At 50.3% G+C, this 20,478-nt stretch overlaps 1 protein-coding gene across 11 annotated transcripts in view; it reads right to left on the reverse strand.

Annotated features, from left to right (window-relative positions):
* Positions 1-845: 845 nt before the first annotated feature.
* The window catches only part of Rap1gap2 (RAP1 GTPase activating protein 2), a 217,117-nt gene continuing 197,484 nt past the window's right edge, over positions 846-20,478 (reverse strand). For 9 of the 11 annotated variants that reach the window (XM_087571963.1, NM_001401654.1, XM_087571968.1 and 6 more), the window contains 8 exon segments: positions 15,051-15,188; positions 13,255-13,373; positions 10,835-10,948; positions 10,498-10,615; positions 9,636-9,762; positions 6,163-6,239; positions 5,648-5,686; positions 846-4,841 (listed from right to left, as the gene is read on the reverse strand). In XM_087571963.1, coding sequence (XP_087428089.1) covers positions 5,678-5,686; positions 6,163-6,239; positions 9,636-9,762; positions 10,498-10,615; positions 10,835-10,948; positions 13,255-13,373; positions 15,051-15,188 — 702 coding nt within the window. In that variant the 3' untranslated portion in view covers positions 846-4,841; positions 5,648-5,677. 11 annotated transcript variants of the gene reach the window in all.

Consider the following 20,478-nt stretch of genomic DNA (forward strand, 5'->3'; position numbering starts at 1 on the left):
CACCCAGCGGGTCAAGCAAAGCACGTGAGTGAGTGTAGCCACTGTGAGTGAGAGGAAGGAGGATAGGAGAAGCATTTAGTTACCGGAGACTCCTTGAACAGAGAATCTGAAGAGGAGCTTGGGCGAAGGGGGGAAAATGCTAGGAGGGAGACAAGTCAGTGAGCAGCAGGAGGCTCATCTCCTCAGTACCACAGAGACTAAATAGAGTGGGTGAGCAGCTGATGGGCTAAGCAGTAAGGAGTGCCGGAGAATATGGCAAACTCGGGTCTCACCAAAGCCAGCTCTTATCAATCCATGCCTGAGTATGTCTGACTCTTTTTAAAACAGAAACTCCTTTTTTTTTTTGGTTGTTAGTTCGACTTTGTATGTGTGTGCATGAACACATGTGATGCATGTGTACGTGGAGCACATGTTTGCACTCCTGTGCACGCATGCCCAGGACATCATTAGTCTTCTTCCCTCACTCTGGACCTTATTGACGCGAGACAGGGTCTCTCAGTGAGCGGAAAGCTTGCCATCTTCCCTTGCCTGACAAGCAAGTTCTCAGTATCTGTCTGCTTCTACACACACACACACACACACACACACACACACACACACACACACACTGTAGGGTCACAGTCATGTGCACTCAGGCATGGGTTTTGTGGGCTGCAGATTCAGACTCAGATCTGCAGAGCAAGCAATCTTATCCAACAAACTATTTCCCGGGCACCATGTTTGTTTGTCTTGTTTGTTTTTAATATTAATAAAGTCTGTAAACAGGTTCAAACCGATAGCCACCCCCCAGGGAAAGGCCCTGCTAGAGTCTAGTGGTGCCCCACTCCAAGAAACGTGAACTCTAATGGACACAAAATATGTTATTTATTGTCAATTTCTGCAAAGACACATTTAAGCAACAAAATATACATTTTCAACCTTTTAGAATTTGTTTTATACATTAACAAATACAATGTGCTACCATAGCAATAAATTAGATGTACACTATTTACATCACATAGGCAGTCAGGATCTACAAATCACCCCCCTCACTGAGAGGAAGCAAAGAAAAGTCATCGTCACAGGGGTCACTTCCAACTACACCTCTTAGGTTCTACCACATGGGTATCTCTTCACATGGCAACACCGGCACCCTGGGAGCTGGAGATCGGGCGGGGACATCACAAGTTGGTGCATACGCTAAGGAGTGGGAAGGGGAATTACACCCTTTCACATGGGAATGTCACAGAACCAAAGACAACGACGACTAATTCCAGTCTTGCAGCCAAGCACACCATCTGGTGCAGATGGTAAGGCCCAGGCCAAAGCCACTGCCCCAGCTGCTGCTCACTACAGACCACCCTTGGCTCTGGAAGTTGTCTTCTTTCTCCCAAAGGAGTACATAGCCTGGCTGTGAAGAGACGTGGGATTGGTGTGGGCATGCAGCTGGTGCTGAAACAGACACCAGAGCTTTGTAGGATGCCTCAGAAGCCCTCTACCACTCCAGGTGGCAGGAGTAGCCTTGTTCTCTGTGTCAACCTTGCCTTTGATTGAGCGGTAACTAGAAGCTGGGGAGGGAGCATGGGGGTCCAGAGCATGGAGCTAACTTGGTTGCTGCTGGCCCAGAAACCATAAGCTCTATCTGAACCCCGGGCAACCCACACACACACACACACACACACACACACACACACACACACACACACACACAACACAGCTGTCTTTGCAGACTGAGAAACAAAGAACAAAAGGTGATGTTTGAGTTGGCACCTTAAAGGGTCAAAGGAAAGAAAATGAAACTGGCTGTGCCCTGCCTAGACACCTGATCTGGGCTTTTATTACCCACCTCCATTTTAAAAGGCTGGAGAGGTCTGGACCTAGACTCGGTGGCAGGGTTCTCACTCAGCATGAGCAAGACCTTGGGGACGTCCCCAGCACCACCAAAAAAAGAGGAAGGAAGGGATGGAGAGAGGGAGGGAGAGAAGATAGACCAGAGAATTAGTTCATTTTATCACTTTCTGTCCTGATTTAGGACAAAGACACTTTTGTCCAGGTACCTTTGTCCCAGTCACTGAAAACCCAAAGAAGCACTTTATGTAAGCCCTCCCCGTCCATGTCCTTCACCCAAGCCACTGGCTGTGTCCTCGCTGACCAAGACTTCTCATGGTGGGAAACAGCAGAGACTGAGGCCCCATTAATACCCTCCACCCCCAGCACCTCTCCTGCCAATGCAGAGACCCCAGCTATTGGGCTTCCTCAAAACCCAGGCTCCAAGAAATGCAACCGCTTGCTGAGCCAACAGTAGGTAGAGTTGGTATGCAGTAGGGCCAAGGCTGTTGTGGGTCTAGTAACAGCTTTGCCACTAGGCGGCTGTGTGGCCTCAGGCAAGTTCTTTCTGTTCCTCTGGAAGATGACGTGGTCTGATGAGAAGCAAGCAGGGGCCAGAAGGCTTGGGTATCAAATGGTGCCTGGGATTGTTTTCCAAGAAACACCATTCGACATTCATTATCGCAGAGGAAACTCTGGCTTTGGCCTTCTATTCGGAGCTCTCCCACATCTGTTTCAGGTTATCCACAGAGCTGGGGGCGTCTGGATGCCTACTAACACCTGCAAAACAGTTTCCACGGTTGTGACAGGAGAATCTCTTGTGGAGGTAACAGTGGAAAGGTTCCCCCAAATCCAAGCAGAAGCATTGTCTACAGAAGCCCAGTCACATGAAGGGGTCTCAGCAAGACTCGGAGCCCTAAGACTGGATCAGAGTGTGGGAGGAACAGTCTCCAACCCAGAGGGCTGAGAGGAGGCAGAGCCCCACCATTATCCTCCTCCTGCTAAGCAGAGAGAACTTGAGCGGGGCTGTGGTACCTACTCTGGAAGCCACAGGTTGACCTGCTAGATAGACAGAGGCATGAGCAGAGGTCAGGGGCATCTCATATCCTGCCCAGAGTATCTCAGGAGCAAACCAAGGGTGAAGACCACAGCCAGGGCCTCTCACTGCCTCTGTACACAGTCAGCCATCCTATCCACTGGCCCAGAGGTAACGCCTGCAGGCAGAGTAGCCGAAGCAGTGGGGACAAAGCTTATAAGGTTTCCAGACAACATGGGACAACCTGGAAGCCCCTGGGAGACCCAGACCATAATACAACACAGCAGAACCACTAAGCAGGTAAAGCTGTCCAACACCGAGAAGGGAGCCAGAGTCCTGTCATAGTTTCAAAGAAAACACAGTCTGACCTTTCAAGTTCGAGCAGGAACCTGCCAGCAGAACACTGCCAGAATCCACCCGCCTCCTTCCAGCCCTGGGTGCTGCTACGCTGGCTTTTAATAAAAGATAAACAGATATTCTGTTGACCTTCTAACTAGAACAAGTCTTACCAGATTAGTATTTCATGTAAGCAGGTTTCCCCGAGTGGAGTGGCGGGGAGACCGCCCCTTCCCCTGGGTGCACATAAGTGCATGGGGAATGAAGGATCAAGATTGTGCTCAGATGACACAGTTACAGTACCAGCCCCAAGGGCTGCCCCACCCTTCTGTACTTTGGCTTGGGAATAGGAGCCTATGCAGACAAAGCACTTGGCTGGAAATCTGGTCGTCTGCTCACTGAAATGGGGGCCCAGGACTAAGCAGTCCTGTGCCACAGACCTATGTGTACCTAATGGGCTGGGATCTTCAAGTCCCTGCTGTGCAGAGCTAGGGTTTAGCCTGGTGGATACTCTACTCCCAACCCAGGAGCAGAAAAGCCCTGCGAACCTGGAAGGCTGAGGAGCCAAGGACAGCTCCTCGGGATGAGCCGGCTCACCCAGAGAAGGCGGCCATGCAAGGAATACAGATGGCCTGTGTCTTAAAGCACGGGCTCGTGGGATCTGGGCTTCCAGGAGCCCTGCAGATGGGACAGTGGTCTAGAAACCTGCAGTTGGAGATGGAAGGAAGAAGACTGGAGGGGACTGAGCCTAGAAGCAGGCCCTAGGCAGTATCAGCCCCCTCACAGGTGACAGGACCACGGAGGTGGAAGAACACTAGATTGTTTCCACCACATACTTGACTGACCAAAACTTGCCAAGTCCGCTACATCACTCCCCTCTCTCTCGCCTAAGAGATGGCTTAAACTTTGTCTTTTCCAAAATCTCACAAAAGTGGAGACCTGAGTCCTCCTGCACTGGACTCCAGACTCCTGGCTGCCCACTACCAGGGCTTCTCCAACCACAAAGATGATCAGCAGCTTGAATAGAGTTAGAAAGGAAAAACCTTGAGACTACAGTCAAGGGAGCATGCACCCGGGTCCTGGAACACCTAGCTCTAACTTGGAGCTTCCAGCATCCTGAGCCTCCTGAGAGGACCCTGGCAGAAGGGACAGAGCTCCCTAGGCCTGGGCCAGCAGATGTGTCAGAAATGCAAAGGCATTCAACCTTGAGGATGCTGGGATATTCCTGGAAGAGCAGCCTTTCCACCATGCCCAGGAAGGCACTGTACTGTGACCCAAGACAGACAGTACCCACCCACCATTCTGCAGTTACCTCTGCTCCCCACCACACAACCCCCTTCTGTCTCTGGGGCAGACGAGCTCCCTAACTTCTCCCTGAGCCCCCTGGGACTCAGAGTCCCCCTTGCCCAAATCTTTTCCTGCATGTAAAACATGATAGTTGACTCAGAGAGCCGGTCACATCGGGAGGTCAGAAGTACAGGCTGGGGCTTTCAGGTCTGGAGAAGGATCCGGCAAGGTCATGGCCAGGTCAGGACGTGGGACAGACAGCTGGTCTGCTGGGCAGGCGACCAGTGAGACAGCAGGCCTACACGGTCAGAGTAGTAGACGGCACCCCCAAGCTGCTGGAATTAGGAGCCTTCTGTAGACCAAAGTCCACACTTCCCTGAGGAGATAAGGAAGGGAAGATGGAGAACTGGGTAAAAGAGAGATGAGAACATGCTGGAATCAGAGAGGGAACCCACTTGCCTGTGACTACACTCAGGACTAGGAGGCTACCAAGTACAATGGGCCAGGACTCAGCCCCCAGAAGCAGTGTGTAAGTATTGTGCAACGGAAGCATCCACATTCCCTCACAGGTAGTGGAGGCCAACATCACACTCCCATTTTCTCTTATGTTTTCTCACACGTGGGTTTAACATAAAGTGAGCTTAACTGTACCCTTCCTCTCGGTCCCAACTCACTCATACTCCAGGGGGACCTCACTGAGTAGGTGGGGCCAATGAGTCTCAGACGACTTCACTATCAGGAGTTCACTGGTGCATCATGCCAGGAGAGACTACCCTGGGACTGTCCCTCACAACAACATGAGGCATCTCATGTCATATGGGGAAGATAGACACCAGCCTGGAGCCTTGGCCAAAATTTTAAGGAGAGACAGACTGCCTGCACAAAAGCAACTGTTAACCTGAGGAATCCTCCCTCCAGGGAAGGACGTGAACTCTTCAGCTATGTCCCCTTCTAGCTACAACCAGCTCCACCCTGTGTGGGGATTCACCACAATGCCACTGGACAGCTCTTCCCAGCCACTGTTCTCATACCCTCCTTCCCCATGAAGCCTGGAGATGACCATGAACAGCAGGCCTCCATATTTCTCAGCTGACCTCCTCTGGCCATTCTCAGGCCATAAAGCCATAGACACTGTGACTTTAAGGGAATATTCCCCTCTCATGGCCACAGTAAGACACTCACCTTGGACAAGGGAAGGCCTTCACTTTCACATTAGTGACCCTGTGTAAAAAACACACAAGAATTTTTCAAAAAAAAAACACACAAACCAACAGACAAGAGCCTCCACCTGCAGCTTCTGTGTACTTGGCTTTGGCAATCAGAGTTCAGGAAGGGACTTGGGGTCAGCAGAACCCATCTCAGCTCTGGGGATGGCTGTGTGCTAGAATGTGGCTCTGTTGCAGGAGGAGTGGCAAAGGTGGCTGGAGGCCACCTGCCCAGCCTGGTCTGCAGCAAGTAAGGACAGGAACCATCACCCCCAGATTCATCTCTGCGTGCTTCAGGGGACCCCAACGAGCACTCTCCAGGTGCGCTCTCTCTCTCTCTCTCTCTCTCTCTCTCTCTCTCTCTCTCTCTCTCTCTCTCTCTCTCTCTCTCTCTCTCTCTCCAGCATACAGGAAGAGTCTTGTGAGGAGGGGTGCTGAATGTGGGGTGTAGGACTCATGGCGCCTTTCCTTAGAGGCCCACACCATACTTACCGCACTGGAGCTAGCATGGCTGAGTTTATCAAAGCGGAATTTCAGGTTTGACCTCGGGGAGTTTCTGCTTTTGGCATCTAAGAAGATAAAATGTAGATATGGAGCTTGAGCGGTTATTCTAGCAAAGTCAGAACACCGAGTAGGGAGGGAGTGCCTCAACCTCCCCCAAAGCATGCTCCCTCACAGGTACCCACCTGTCAGAAACAATGCTCAGACTTTGAGAAATGCTGTACCCTGCTTATTATACAAGGGTCACTTTAAAATTTTTCAAAATTAAATTATGGAAGCTCATAAGTAAACAAGCCAAATTTGAATATGATATGCAAGATTATGGTCAAATAAGAGGAAGATAACGGATATTTCCTCATTATATTGCAGTGTTTTGCTTTTATCTGTGTCACTGCATCTGCTGTGTCCTTTTATCAAGATTGGTTAAGGTGGTAGGCTGTGCATCTCCCCTCAGCACCAAGCTCAGGGATGAAATGGTGGGGGCTTGAGATCAATCTCAATGAAAGCATTAAAACTACTGAAGCTGACAATGTTACAAACCCGGGCTTGGTGTGTGGTTTTGTTCTTCAGATGTAAGAAACTAATGGAAGGGCTGGAGAGATGGCTCAGGGGTTAAAAGCACTGACTGCTCTTCCAGAGTTGAGTTCAATTCCCAGCAACCACATGGTGGCTCACAACCATCTGTAATGGGATCTGGTATACAGACAAACATGTAGGCAGAACACTGTATACGTAATAAATAAATAAATCTTTAAAAGAAAGAAAGAGAGGAAGAAAGAAAGGAACTAATGGAAAGAAATAATAAATCAACTAAACTCGAAAGAAGTTTGTGCCGGCCGCCACTACACTGTGAAGACCAGCATGACAGCCACCTGCCCCCCAGTGTTGGAAAACTACTACCAAACTCAGCAAAGAGGCTGTTTGTATCACTGACAGACAAATGCTGTCTTTCCAGTGCAAAATGTCAATGTAGTCAATAATATCCATCAACACCCACATGGCAACCAGATTTGACTGTCATCTACAGCCTTGTACTGGCTACAGGCGCCAGAGTTAAGTATCACTGAAACTGTCCTATGAGAATCAAAGTAAAAGAATACTGAATATTTTGCCATTATTTTCAAACTGTGCTTCAATTGGCAATGTTGGTAAAGTTTACCATGTCTATGCATCACATACATGCACACACACACACACACACACACACACACACACACACACTCACACACACCCCATGAATACATGCACACACACACTCACACACACCATGAATACATGTAAACACACACACATGCACATGCACACATGCACACACACACATGCACATGCACAGGCACACACACACACACACACACACCACGAATACATGTACACACACATGCTATTAGACCCTCCCTGAAAACCCTGACAATTGCTTCCCTTTGTGTCCCCAGAAGCTGAAGTGAGGATAGACAATGACCAAGCATCTGCAATTATAGAAGACTCCCAGACCACCCCTCTCCCCTCAGCCTGCCTCTCCACACACTCATTGGAGCAGCTAGAAACAGGTTTCCAGACCTCCAAGTCCATGTTACATGGGGTTTGGGGTCAGAAGCAGAAAATCAGGGTTAAATACAGCCAGTGGGTGGGGAGATGCACCAGCTGGGGTCGTAGTTAGCACTGGGAAAGAGTCCACACCTGCTCCACATTTCCTCCTGCCCTGAGTGACCTTAAACCAGTTAGCTGCAGACACTCCCGAAGGCTCTCTTCACTCAGACCTTGTCCAGGAGAGCAGGCTGGTATTCACTGCTTTTGATATTTACTTAAGTGACACAAAGGACACAGTTTGGTGATAGATTATCTGTTCATTCCATCAATATTTAACCAAGCAATTTTTTTAGGGAAAAAAAATCAGCGAATGTGTAGGGCTATTCCATTTTACAAATGGGGAAACTGAGGGTTGGGAGGTGAGCCAGTCAGCAGCAAAGCTGAGGTTAGAGTCCATCTGGAGAGCTGTCTGACCACAAGACAGGGAGCTGTAAACTGCTCATTAACTAGAAAGCCTTCCACAAAGTGCCATTTGCTTTTACCATGGTCTCTGCTGGATCTCACTACATCCTCCTTTTGACATCATTTGATCTCTACAGAGTGAGTGATAACCAGTAGACCACCACCCCGACTCCAGCTATTGTGAAAACCAAGATATTGCCGAAGTCCCTTGGGGAGCGAGATTAGCCCTAGCTGAGAACTGGTTGGTCACACTAATGTTTTATTCCAGTCCCACAAGACACATTTAGGTTAATGGTTGTGTGCTTTTTACAGTGTCTGCTCATCAAATCTTCGTAGGGAGCCTTGGAAGTCCTGAGAGAGTGTGTCCTGTTAACCCAGACAGCTATGTCAAGGACCCAATGCCTTAGACCATGGAGATGGCAAAGCCTCCCCTACCATGGTGAGGCCTTGGCCTCCTCTGGTCAGTGTGAATATTGACAGTGCATGTAAGTACGAGTGTTTACAGATGATTGACCAGTGTGTGCAAAACCTAGCAACTGCCCTTCCTCTTCCTGTTTACTGCCTGAGACTGCTTGCCTACTAACACCTCCTTCTCAGACTAGCTCGCCCTTCCCCCACAGTGCATGCCTGGGTAAAAGTCCTCTGTCACACTGGGTACTTGGTTGACCCTGAGAGCTGATCCCTTTCCTTTTCCTCCAACCTGGTACTTCCTACACAGCTCAACTGTAGGGATCTCAGAAACCTGAGAGACGCAGGTCCCTATACTCTCCCTAAGCCTGCACTACCAACCAAGTAAGTTCTATACCCCAACATGCTCTGCCATGATCCTGACTCCACTTAGAGCCCACTGGGCCTCTGCTGGTGCCTCCCCTCCAGCTCCCACCAATCCTTTTTATACTCAACATGCAGCTGCCAAATGGTCTTTCTCAAGACCAGGAGGCTCCTCCAGGCTCTTCAGTGGCTTTTACCAACATTGCCCGAGTCCTCCCCAGGCCTCCTGGCAGCCCACTCATGGTCCCCATAACCCCTGTCCTTTCTCACCTCTCCATGACCCCCACTGCACTGAACCTCACCCACACCCAGAACATAGTCTCTCGTTCCTCCAGCCCCCTCCACTGTCATTTCCTCTCACTGCCCAGTGCTCAAAATCACCGCTGTGGCACTGGCCCTCAGAAGTGACAGGGTAGGGCGAGAGATGAGTAGAGCATACAGTCTTCTAATCACTCAATCCTAACTTCTCCACCATGGGGTCATCATGAAATCATTCAATTCTCTGAGCCTCAGTTTCCCCATTTATGAGAAGATAAGATGTTGGGCAGATGGTGTACGCTAGTGGAGGTGAGGCCCTAACATCTTGGAAAAGGAGAAGCTGGCCTGTCAAGCATGCCTAGGGTACATGCATGCCCTTAGGACTTCAGTCAGGGCACACCTCTGTCCTCCTAACAACATCATGCAGATCTTCACATGCTACTGACCTGTGGGACTCCGGCTCATGATGATGGGCGTGGCAGCGGCCCCCAGGCTGGGGCTCTCGCTGCTGGGGGACGGGCTGTAGACAAACACCTCCTGCTTGAAGGGCGAGGTTGTGGACGGCTGGCTGCTCTGAGGAGAGAAACTGGGTGAGCAAGGCCCGTGTATACCCAGAGGCCCCACCGCTGTCCTGAGATGGACCACGCAAGCCACTGTCTCCAACCCTCCATGGCACTTCTGCCTCAGCCATGACTGCCTTTCCCTGACCTCTTTCCAGTTGGTGTCCCCCTGGCATGAGCGACCTCCACTGCTGCTCCTAAGCACTCTGCTGAGACGGAGTCCCCTCACTCACTGCTCTCATTTGGTAGTAACAGCTGCATAGGCCACTCCTCCTTTTAAAGCAAAATGTAACCGGCTAGGCCCCTGTACTGGCTGGTTTTGTGTGTCAACTTGACACAAGCTGAAGTTATCACAGAGAAAGGAGCATCCCTTGAGGAAATGCCTCTATGAGATCTAGCTGTAAGGCATTTTCTCAACTAGTGATCATGGTGGGAGGACCCAGCCCACTGTGGGTGGTGCCGTCCCTGGGCTGGTGGTCTTGGGTTCTGTAAGAGAGCAAGCTGAGCAAGCCAGGGGAAGCAAGTCAGTAAGAAACATCCCTCCATGGCCTCTGCATCAGCTCCTGCTTCCTGCCCTGCTTGAGTTCTAGTCCTGACTTCCTTTGGTGATGAACAGCAATGTGGAAGTGTAAGCTGAATAAACCCTTTTCCTCCCCAACTTGCTTCTTGGTCATGTTTGTGCAGGAATAGGAACCCTGACTAAGACAGCCCCAGAGTGCTATTCTCTGATTGACTGGGACTCACTTACCCCACTGTCACACTCCTCCATGGCCTCGCCCTCCCCTGCTGTGCTGCTGAAGCTGCTGGTGCTGGAGGAGGAGCGGGAGATGTTGGCACGGCCATTCTCCTTCAACTTGATGAAGGGCCTGCAGAGAATGGGAAGCAAGGCAGATGGAGAGAGAGGCAGGTCCACCAGAGAACTGAGCTTCCCCACAGCAGCTCCCCCAGCCTCTGCCCAGTGGTCTTTGTGTTCCAGAGACTTCCAAAGGCAAGAACTGCCCCTCTCAGCTTGCCTGGCGGCAGAGTGCATGAGCCAGGACTCTAAGTGGCTACTCCCAGCCCTTCCCAAACCGGAGCTCCCTTACTTCTCTTTGTTGGGACAGATTTCTGGAGAGCTGGGATTTGACGAGGTCTCCGACTTTATCTCCTGAGAAGAGTGTCCGCCATCTGGGGTTTTGGGGGTGCTGGAGGCACTGTCACTAGGGAAGGAGAATAAAGAGAAGTGAAGCTGGAGGCCAGGCCCTGCCCTTGTCCACCCTTGGCCCCAGTCAGAGCTCAGACTGCAGGGACCACAGAGGGTAGCCAATTCTCCCCTCCCCACCTGAGCCACTGAGATTACAGAAGACAGCAGAGGTTTCTGCTCCCCACAATAAAGGCCAATCCGAATTCATGGTGATATTCCAAGTCAGCAAACTGAGGTCCTGGCTTGACGGCCTCCAGCCAGGCTATCCCTTTCCTGTGCTGCCCACTCCCCCAGGCAGAGCTATGAATCAAGAGCCAATCCCATAGGGAACAGAGCAGGGCCATAAAGGAATCAACACAGTACCCATGGATTCCTGAGGGGTTGGGAACGGGAGGCACTGCTATAATGACTCTTGGGAACATCCTACAATGCACCCCAGGGTGCTGGGGAGGGAAAGGATACTCTAAGCCCAAGGATCCAAGAGCCTCCTCCTGCCATTCAGCAAAGATCACAATTTACCCTGACTCTGGGAGCAGGACAGCTCTGTCCTCAATTCCCTGTTTCTTCTTTAGTACTTCTGAGCCCCAGAACCACTGATCTCTTCTTTAAGCCGTGTTTGTTTACCTATTGTCTATGTGTGTGTCTGCCTGCATGTGTGTACTGCGTCACATGCTTGCCTGGTGTGCCCATGTGTCTATAGAGAACATTGGATCCCCTGGAATTAGAGTTACAAACACTTGTGAGCCTCTGTGTGGATGCTAGGAACCAAGCCACAATCCTCTGCAAGAGCGCTAGTGCTCTTAACTGCTGAGCCATCTCTCCAGCCCTTCGGTGAGCTTTTTATAATAGCAGCATTAATGAGGCATAATACACGTGTCACATTTTTAATATGTTCATGGAATTGTGCAGTCATCGCCACAATCTAATTTTAGAACATTTTAAGGCCATAAAAAAAAAAGACTCTGTTTCACTGCCCACCCCCCCCCCTAACCTATTTATTTCCGTCTCTGTGAACTCTGCCTAGTCTGGACATTCCCTAGAAATGGGACTTGACAGCATGCATGGTCTTCACATCTGGATTGCACTAGCTTAACATTTTCAAAGTTTGCCCGGGCTGTAACCTGCCTCGGCATCTCAGCGCTCGTTATCTGCACACTTTGTGGGTATACTTATTTCATTCTGCTCATCTCGTCATCGGGTGGCAGGCCCTTCGACTATTCCCACTTGGAGCTACCGTGAATAATGCTGCAATTAATAAGTATGTGTTGGTGTTGTCATGGACAACTGCTTTCAGTTCTCATGGTCTCTGTACGTACACACCTACGGGTGGGACTGCGGGGTCTGATGGGAACTCTATGTTTAGCCCTTGGAAGGCTGCCACACTGTTTTCAGAGTCGATGCACTATCTCACATCCCCACCAGCAATGAACAAGTGTGCCAGTATCTCCACATCCTCCATAACACTTACATTCACCTTTACCCTAGAGGTGTCAACAGCCTATATAAACTCTGTGTGTGGAGGGAGGGAGGGGGAGGGGGGAGAGAGAGTAGCATGTGCATGTGCACACAGGTGCTTTCAACTGCCTATGTCTGTGGAGATCAGAAGCCAACATGGGTGTGCCCTCTAGTTTTCCTCCTCATTTTCTAAGATAGTTTCTCACTGATTCTTGACTCACTGACTAACCAGAAAGTTCCAGGGACCCTCCTGTCACCACATCTGGCTTTTTATAAGGATACTAGGGTTCCAAATCCAAGTCCTCATATTTAATCAGCAACATTACCCTCTGAGCCACCTTCCCATTCCTCCATGCACTTTAGTGAGGTTGCTAGTGACCTCTTGACTGTCAAACCCAGGGTTGGGTCACTACAATGAACTTCCCTCCATGATAAACACAGGAATTTCTTCTTTCTTCCCTCTTAGCTTTGGAGACCACACGAACGCACGCGCACACACGCATACACACACACACACACACACACACACACACACACCTCATGCAGTCTCCTCTCTCTGCCTTCCCAGCTGTCCTTGCCAGGAGACCGTCTACTTGTCTGAGTACAGTGGGGCTCTACACACTCTCTCCGAGCAGCCATGCAAAGCTATTCAGTTTCTTTGCATCAGAAACTCTGATCACTTCCCACTCAGGGCCTCTCTCCTAAACACAAGTAACAGGATATGCAGGTACCTGGGGTGAGGTCAGGGTTCAGGGGAAGCCTGACACTGGGAAAACCTGTCCCCATGCATGGACACCTGACAGCTATCAAGGAGAAGAGAACTGACAGGCCCCATGGCTGGGATGGAGTCCAGGCCCTGACAGTTACCATCGTGTCCGGCTGTCCCCCTGGCCTTCAGAGCCTGAGTGCAGGCGGGGGAAGAGTCCCGACCGCCGCTTGATGGGGCTCCGTGACTGGTTCTTCACGGTTGCTGCGGCCACTGGAGGCTGCCGATAAAACCACCACAGTGAGTGCACATGCCCACCCAGTCCTTCCCACACCTTCTCCGATCTATACATGACTCCTTGTCTTATGAGACCAGAGAAAAACAGCAAAGAGCTCAGACCCCAACATTGAGCCACTCACAACCTCTCCTGCTCTTAAACCAAGCCTGTGACAGCAGGCAATGGTCCAACAGAGCCTAGAGCTCTTGGAGGATCACCATAGTGAGGCCAGGTGCTAAGCTGGTTGAGATGATTCAGGAGATCATAGATCGAAACATCTGGAGGTACCCTGGATTGTCCAGCCTCAGTCTTTTCACCTTACTAATCAGAAAGCCGAGGATCAGGAAACGGGGTCAAGGTCAGCTAGCCATAAGAACCCAGGGCTCCTCAGTCTCCATCGCTGCTTGTGAATAAATGGTCCCAGACAAGAGTTGCAGCAACAAACCAAATGAGAGCAGTGGAGCTGAGTCCGCATGACTGATGGGCAGTCTCAGGTCTCCCGGGAGAAGAAGGACACCATGGTAAAGGTTTGAGCAAAGAGGCAAGGAAGCCTGGAGACTGCTAGGTTTCTAACCCCAGCCTCACTGTCCATCATGTGCTGTGCCACTCTGGGAGAATGGTCAGACTCTCTGGGCCTCAGTTTCCTCATCCTCACCCTCTGGGAGATACAGGTGATATATGTGAAAATATTAGGTAAACCAAGCCATTGCTCAAAAGGCCACTTATAATAGAAGTCAACATCTTGGTGAGTCTATTCTGTTAATTTTTTTCCTCCATCTTTATTAACTTGGGTATTTCTTATTTACATTTCAATTGTTATTCCTTTTCCCGGTTTACAGGCCAACATCCCCCTAGCCCCCCCTCCCCTTCTATATGGGCTTCTCCTCCCCATCTTCCCCCCATTACCGCCCTCCCCTCAACAAGCACGTTCACTGGGGTTCAGTCTTGGCAGGACCAAGGGCTTCCCCTTCCACTGGTGCTCTTACTAAGCTATTCATCTGTTGATATTTTTTTAAAAGAAAATTGCACTCCATATAAATCAAAAGCCACTTGTCCTATTAATGGCTGGCTATGTGGTTCCCTCCCCTACCCTTGTGTTAGTCAAGTGGCCTGAGCTCACAGACCCACGAGGCTGGCTCTCCCCAAGAACTGAACACAGTGATGAGGAGGCTAAGTTTTCTATCATGAGGTCCTGCATTCAAACCCCAGATCTTCTTCTTAGCTGGGTGACTTTTAGTCAGTTACCTAACCTCTCTGAGCCTCCTTTTCCTAAAGCATGAAACAATGAGTGCTCCTGTGTCTACACAGACAGCCATGACAGGGATCAGGTAAGATCTTGGGTATCAATCACCAGCTCAGTGCCAGCAGCAGAGCAAGCTGGTGTGGCCACTGTGTTCATCAATAATTAGGGTCTCCCTCATGAGTCCCCAAGCTCAGACCCTAAGGAAACTGGGAGAACAATTCATGGTACAAACCAAGCCCAGGGCAACCTGGCACAGAAGTTCCATAGGACCGCTGTCATCAAGCAGAGGTCAGCTCACCTCCTCAGCAGCTTCAGTGGTCTCCAGCCCAGCAACCAGCTTGCCTGCTAAAGCTGCCTAACCCAAACCTTGATAGAGACACACCCTTCCTCCCTCCTCCTCTTCCCCCACATGCTGGCCCAGTGTCCAAAACACTCACCGAGAAGGTGGTCTTGGTGACCTCCATGCTGTTGTGGACAATACCTCCACTGAGGCTGCCAGGAATGTTCCCACCATGCAGCTTCCTCTGGCTGCCCACCATGGTCTCCATGGAATGGCTGCGCACTCGGATGGCTCTCTGCAAAGGGTAGGGAGTGACAAAGGTCTGAGAGTCACCACCGGTCCCACTGGATGGCTTTGCCCTGGGCTCAAAAATATACATATGTGTGCACACACTAGCAATGAACTGTGTGTGCACACACTAGCAATGAGCTGTGCACACAGTTAAAGAAGCCCATGCCTTGGTGATTGGTGTTTACAGAGATCTCTGAATTCTGTCAAGGCAGGGTCTGAGGTCTCAGTGCTGCAAGGTGGGCCAACCTGCTATCCTCGTCTTATGAGGAGGGGAAGCAAGACCTGCAGCTCAGCAAACCTTAATGACACTGTCTAGTTAGCAACTCTGCCTCTCTGAGTTATGGCTTCATTGTCTATACAATGAGTGTCACACATTTCACAAAGGATGGGGGCTAAACACAAGTGCTAAACACTAATTCTTTGTTATTTTAGTGTGTGTGTGCGTGTGTGTGTGTGTGTGTGTGTGTGTGTGTGTGTGAGAGAGAGAGGGGGGGGGGAGAGTGTGTCCTCAACCACACAGCAGCTCTGTGTTTGCAAAGCTAAGCTTCCTCTGCTAAGTGTATACTGGACCGCCCTCCCCCATGACCACAGATCTGACTTGTGCAGCTACAGCCCTGGATGTACAACCCTGGAACAAGTCCCTGCTCATCTCTGCTCCAAAGCTGCAACTTGTCATCCCATGGACATGCAGAGCTGAAGTCATATATTTCCAGATCAACACTTCAGATCTGCATGATTGTTCAGAGATATGTGCTCTGACTGGGCACACTAAGGAACCGTGGTGGGTGTGGAACCTTGTGTTCACTAATGACCGGCAAAAATCAAAGTGTGGGGCAGGTGGATGGGTACTGGCCAGCTGTTAAGTGTGTGGCCAATGACAACCAGGACAGTTTTGTTATGGTGCTTGAGAAAATGAGAATAACTGAGCCATACAAACAGTAACTGGACCCCTAGAAGAGCTGGACCCGGGGTGACAGTCCACCCCCACCCCCAGACTTCTCTAGAGTACAACACTGCTCTGCACAGGACCAAGGAGGGGTGTTTATGATGCTTGGAACTCAGCTCCAACTACAGCAGGACTTCCGGTCAACAGAAGTGCTACAGGATCCTGGCTCCTCTGGGATAATACTGATTTGCTTCCGTGGTGTTTGAAGTGTAGGTATATTTCAGAGGTTTTCTCCAGTGACCCCAATCCCTTACATCAGTGCCCTCTTTCTGGTCATCTACCTAATTTCTCAATAAGATGGCCAGACAACACAATTTAGAGGTCAAAAGCACAAAAGTGTTAGGCCGCTGCTGCCAGGAGTCACGCATGTGCTCCCTGCTGTGCCACTAATTAGTTGGGGACCCTGCAGGCTACTTAGCTTCTCTGAGACATAAGTGCAATGGGATAGGGTGGGTCTACACAAGGAGTAGCAATGAGAACCTATAAAGCTCTTAAAAGAGAGGCCAGGGCATCACAAATGTAGCTTCTCTTGGTGTTGATGTTAAGCACAATGTGTTTCCTGTGTGCCCAGCATCACACCAGGAACTAGAACTGCACTATTGAGGCCAAAGGGGCATTGCACCCAAGAGTGCACAAAACACACTTCTAAGAGGATGCTAATAATGCAAGACTCAGTGTCTGTGATGATGGCCTATTTGTGTGAGTTGTTCTGGGGCCTAAAGAGCAAAGGCTCCTGGACTCCTGTACTGTGAGTGGTTCATGTACAGGTGCCAAATTCCAACCGGCAGATCTCTTGCTGGCAGGACCAACATGTATCCCAATGCCTCCTCCACCACCTCTTCCCCCTCCCCTTCCCTTATCCCTTCCCCTCCATGCCTCCGACCCCCTTGAAATACAAAGTACTCAGGCTTAATCTAAAGCACTCATTTAATTTATCCATTACTAGAGAAGCTGGAGGGATTTCTGCTGGTGGCTTTGTGGAGAGCCCCTGAAAGCACTGGAAGTCAAACCTGATGACAAAGCTGGAGAGGCCAGGATCACATGGGGTGGGGGGAGGAGAACACACATGCTTTGACCAACTGTGCCAGAGTCACCTGGACATCTTGCTACAGTAATTAGCAAATTTCCCTCACTGTGGTGTGAGCCTGTCAAGACAGGGTAGTCTCAGAACCTTACACACAGCAACCAGATATGGACTAAGCTGAAGTCCATACCCTTATGAATGGACTCAGGCCTGTGCATACCCTTAAGGAATGTCTCCAGAGGGAGAGCAAAGCCCCTTTCTTCCTTTGAGACATCCAGGAAAAGCTTCCACATACACTGTTCTTTGGGACCCCAGGGACACCTTTGAGACCTTGGAATGGTGAAAGACCGAAGGCTTCATCCTGCCTTCCATTCCTCCTGACAAGGGACAGAGACTCAGAAAGGCCACTGGTAGATGTCACAGCCCTCAAGACAGGCCACCAGTGAGATGTGGGACTACCAGCCTCACATCAACGTCATGTAGCCTCTATTGTCTGAACCGAAGATAACCCATGAGGGATGTCCCCTCTCCCCTCTCAGAACCACAGAAGAGTTGCCTAGCAACAGTGTTCCTGGGACATGGTTGTGAGAGCCAGCATATTTGATTCATTCTACCACCCAAGCGTCATAGACACCAGGACTCTGAAACCTGCGGTTATGCACATGGATGGGAAGAAAGGCTCCTTAAATGACACAAATGCTTCGTAAATGCCAGCATCTTTATATGCTTGTTCCCCTGGGCTGCCACCACCAGTGTCATCAACACTTCAAAGTCTTCATTTGTGTTCTGATCTAGTCCTCAGTCTCTCATGCTCTGAACGGATCCACGTGTGAATAACAAGCCCTGTGCACTGTATCCAGTCTAAGGAGCCTTGCACACACAATCTGATGAATCCTCACAAGGCTGAGGCATAGAGAACAGAAAATCTCTCAAGCGACAAATAACTGTCACACACTACTAAAGAGATAGAGCTGGGACCCAAATATAGGATCCCGGGCCCCAAGATTGAAAACACTGAGCTGGATATGGGAGTGCATGCCTGTAATCCGTACAACTTCGAAGGCTTGAGAGGTTACGGCTAGCCTGGGCTGCATAGTGAGTCCCTGTCTCCAAAAGAAAAGGGGGGAGGAAGGGAAGAGGTGAGGGAGGATGGAGGGAGAGAGGTGGAAGGAGAGAGAGGTGGGAGAAGGAAAGGATAAGGAGATGGGACAGAGGCGAGGAACAAGATGGAGCAAGTCACTGACTGATGAACTAAAGATGACAGGGAAGCAGGAGGTTTGGAGATCCAGCTCTCATAAAAACGTCAGAGGCTGATGTCAGGGAGGACAGTGTCTTCAGATGCCCATGTACTTCTGCCACAGTCAGCAGACAGAACCTGAGGAGCCAATGAACTAATGCAATTCCAGGGCTGGGCAGGTTGTCAGTCACCTGCTCTCCTGCTCTTGGCAACAGGAAAGGTGGAGTCCTGGTTCTCCCATGGTCCCTGGCAGGAGGAGCTGTCACAAGGATGAAATGAGACAGTGTGTGTGTTCAACCCCTGGGATGACATCTGCCCACTTGGGTCAGCTCTCCTGCCCTGATCTTAGCGTGAAAGACAGGTGATGGTCGTCGCTAAGAACCAAAACAAAGCTTGACTTGAATGAAACTGTCTGGTGACGTCTTAAGAATTTCACATTACGGTCCAATGGGCAACTGAAGGGAAGTGCTGGCCCTGTCAATCTAGCCAAGATAATCAGAAAACAGGGTAAAGAACAAAAAGGGGCAGGGGGTAATGATGAGGAAGGACAGTTATGGAAGCCATTGTGTTAGCTCCAGAAGGTTTGGGGACTTTGCGCTTGGCAAAGCTCACCTGACTCCTGCTTGGGTCCTCCATTCCAGCTCACTCCAGCAGTGTGTCCTGGCCCTCGGAAAGTTCTGTGGGCAGAGCTGGAATCTCACCGACATTTCTAAACCTTGCGATCTCATGCTGGCCTTTTCTATCATTTCCACAACCGTCCCTTGCCATCCTCCTGGCTGATCACCTCTGGTTCCACCAATCTCCCTCAGTTCCTGTGGCCTCCCAGCCCTCAGCCTAGCCCACTGCTGCCTTCCATCCAGCTCTGCTGTGAGGTGAAGGACAAAGAATGCAGTGCTTTCTCATTACCCACGAGTGTCACCTCACTGCCATGGCCTCCTTACACAAGGTTTTAATGAGTTGCTTCAACTTAACAAACTCAACGTCAGAGACAAAAACCAAGGAAATGAGCATGGGAGGGGGTGGGGGAGCATGCGTATCCAAGCCCTTGGAAGTAACAGAGGCAGGGCCTCGGAGACAAAGACACTACTAACCTCCCGCCTGCCGAGATGGCTTCAGTCAGGGTCTTCTGTTCCTCCAGCAGGAACATGCTGGTAGCTCACTTAGACTATGGTTCTAAACCATGAGCTAAGCAGAGCCAGGCCCAAGGCCTGAGCACCCCCTCCTCCCCTCTCTCATTCCCTTCCTTCCCCATTCTCCTCCTTCACTGCACTGCAAGATGTGTAATACACCCCTAGGACCACAGCCTCCCCTTCCAGGAGCAAAAGGAGGGGCAGAGATGTCAAAGGCTGGGTACTATGTCTGCCCCACTTACAATCCTCTGTCTACCACCAGGCCTATGGCTGCAGGACCCCCCCGAAGAGACTTTGCCAGAGACGTCTGTTAACCTCTCCTGCCACTAGGGGTCAGGTGAGACCAATGCATTACTAACACCAGTTCCTCAAAGGGTGAGAGAAATTAGCCTGCTGCCTCCCTGCTCCCGGTGGTTCCAATTCTCTCCCGTGGTCTTCTATTTCTGCCTCCTTATAATGAGGACAGCAGAGAGCTGGGCCAGTCCCCTGTTTCTGAAACCATGGTCCGCACGTGCTATGTCCATAACACGGACAAATCGCCTGTCTTTTTGTTCTTTTTACCTCATTACAGATCACCTAGAGATAGGTACCTTCCAAAAGGAAGAAATAAACAGCTCCTTCACCGGGGGAAAAAAAAAAAACCTGCAAGGTTCCCAAGAACATGGGCACAGCCATCCACTGGAGTCACAGAAACATCGTTCATCCAAGCCAACCCTGCAAAAGATGAGCCTTTGCCATTAGAAATGTGTAGATTTTCAGATTGTCACCGACATGAAAATGAAAACTTCCAAATGTCAGTAGACCCGGCAGGTCCTGAGACTCCTCCAAGCGGCTTGGTTAACTAGCAGGTCTAGGTGTCCACAAAGCAACCACTCCGTGTCTCGCAAAGGGAAAGCTTCCACCCACAGCCAGAACAAAAGTGAGGAGTGAATGAACCACCCCCATGGGACACACACA

This window comes from Rattus norvegicus, chromosome 10 (genome assembly GCF_021556685.1).
Source record: "Rattus norvegicus strain SHRSP/BbbUtx chromosome 10, alternate assembly SHRSP_T2T, whole genome shotgun sequence".
Lineage (NCBI taxonomy): Eukaryota > Metazoa > Chordata > Mammalia > Rodentia > Muridae > Rattus > Rattus norvegicus.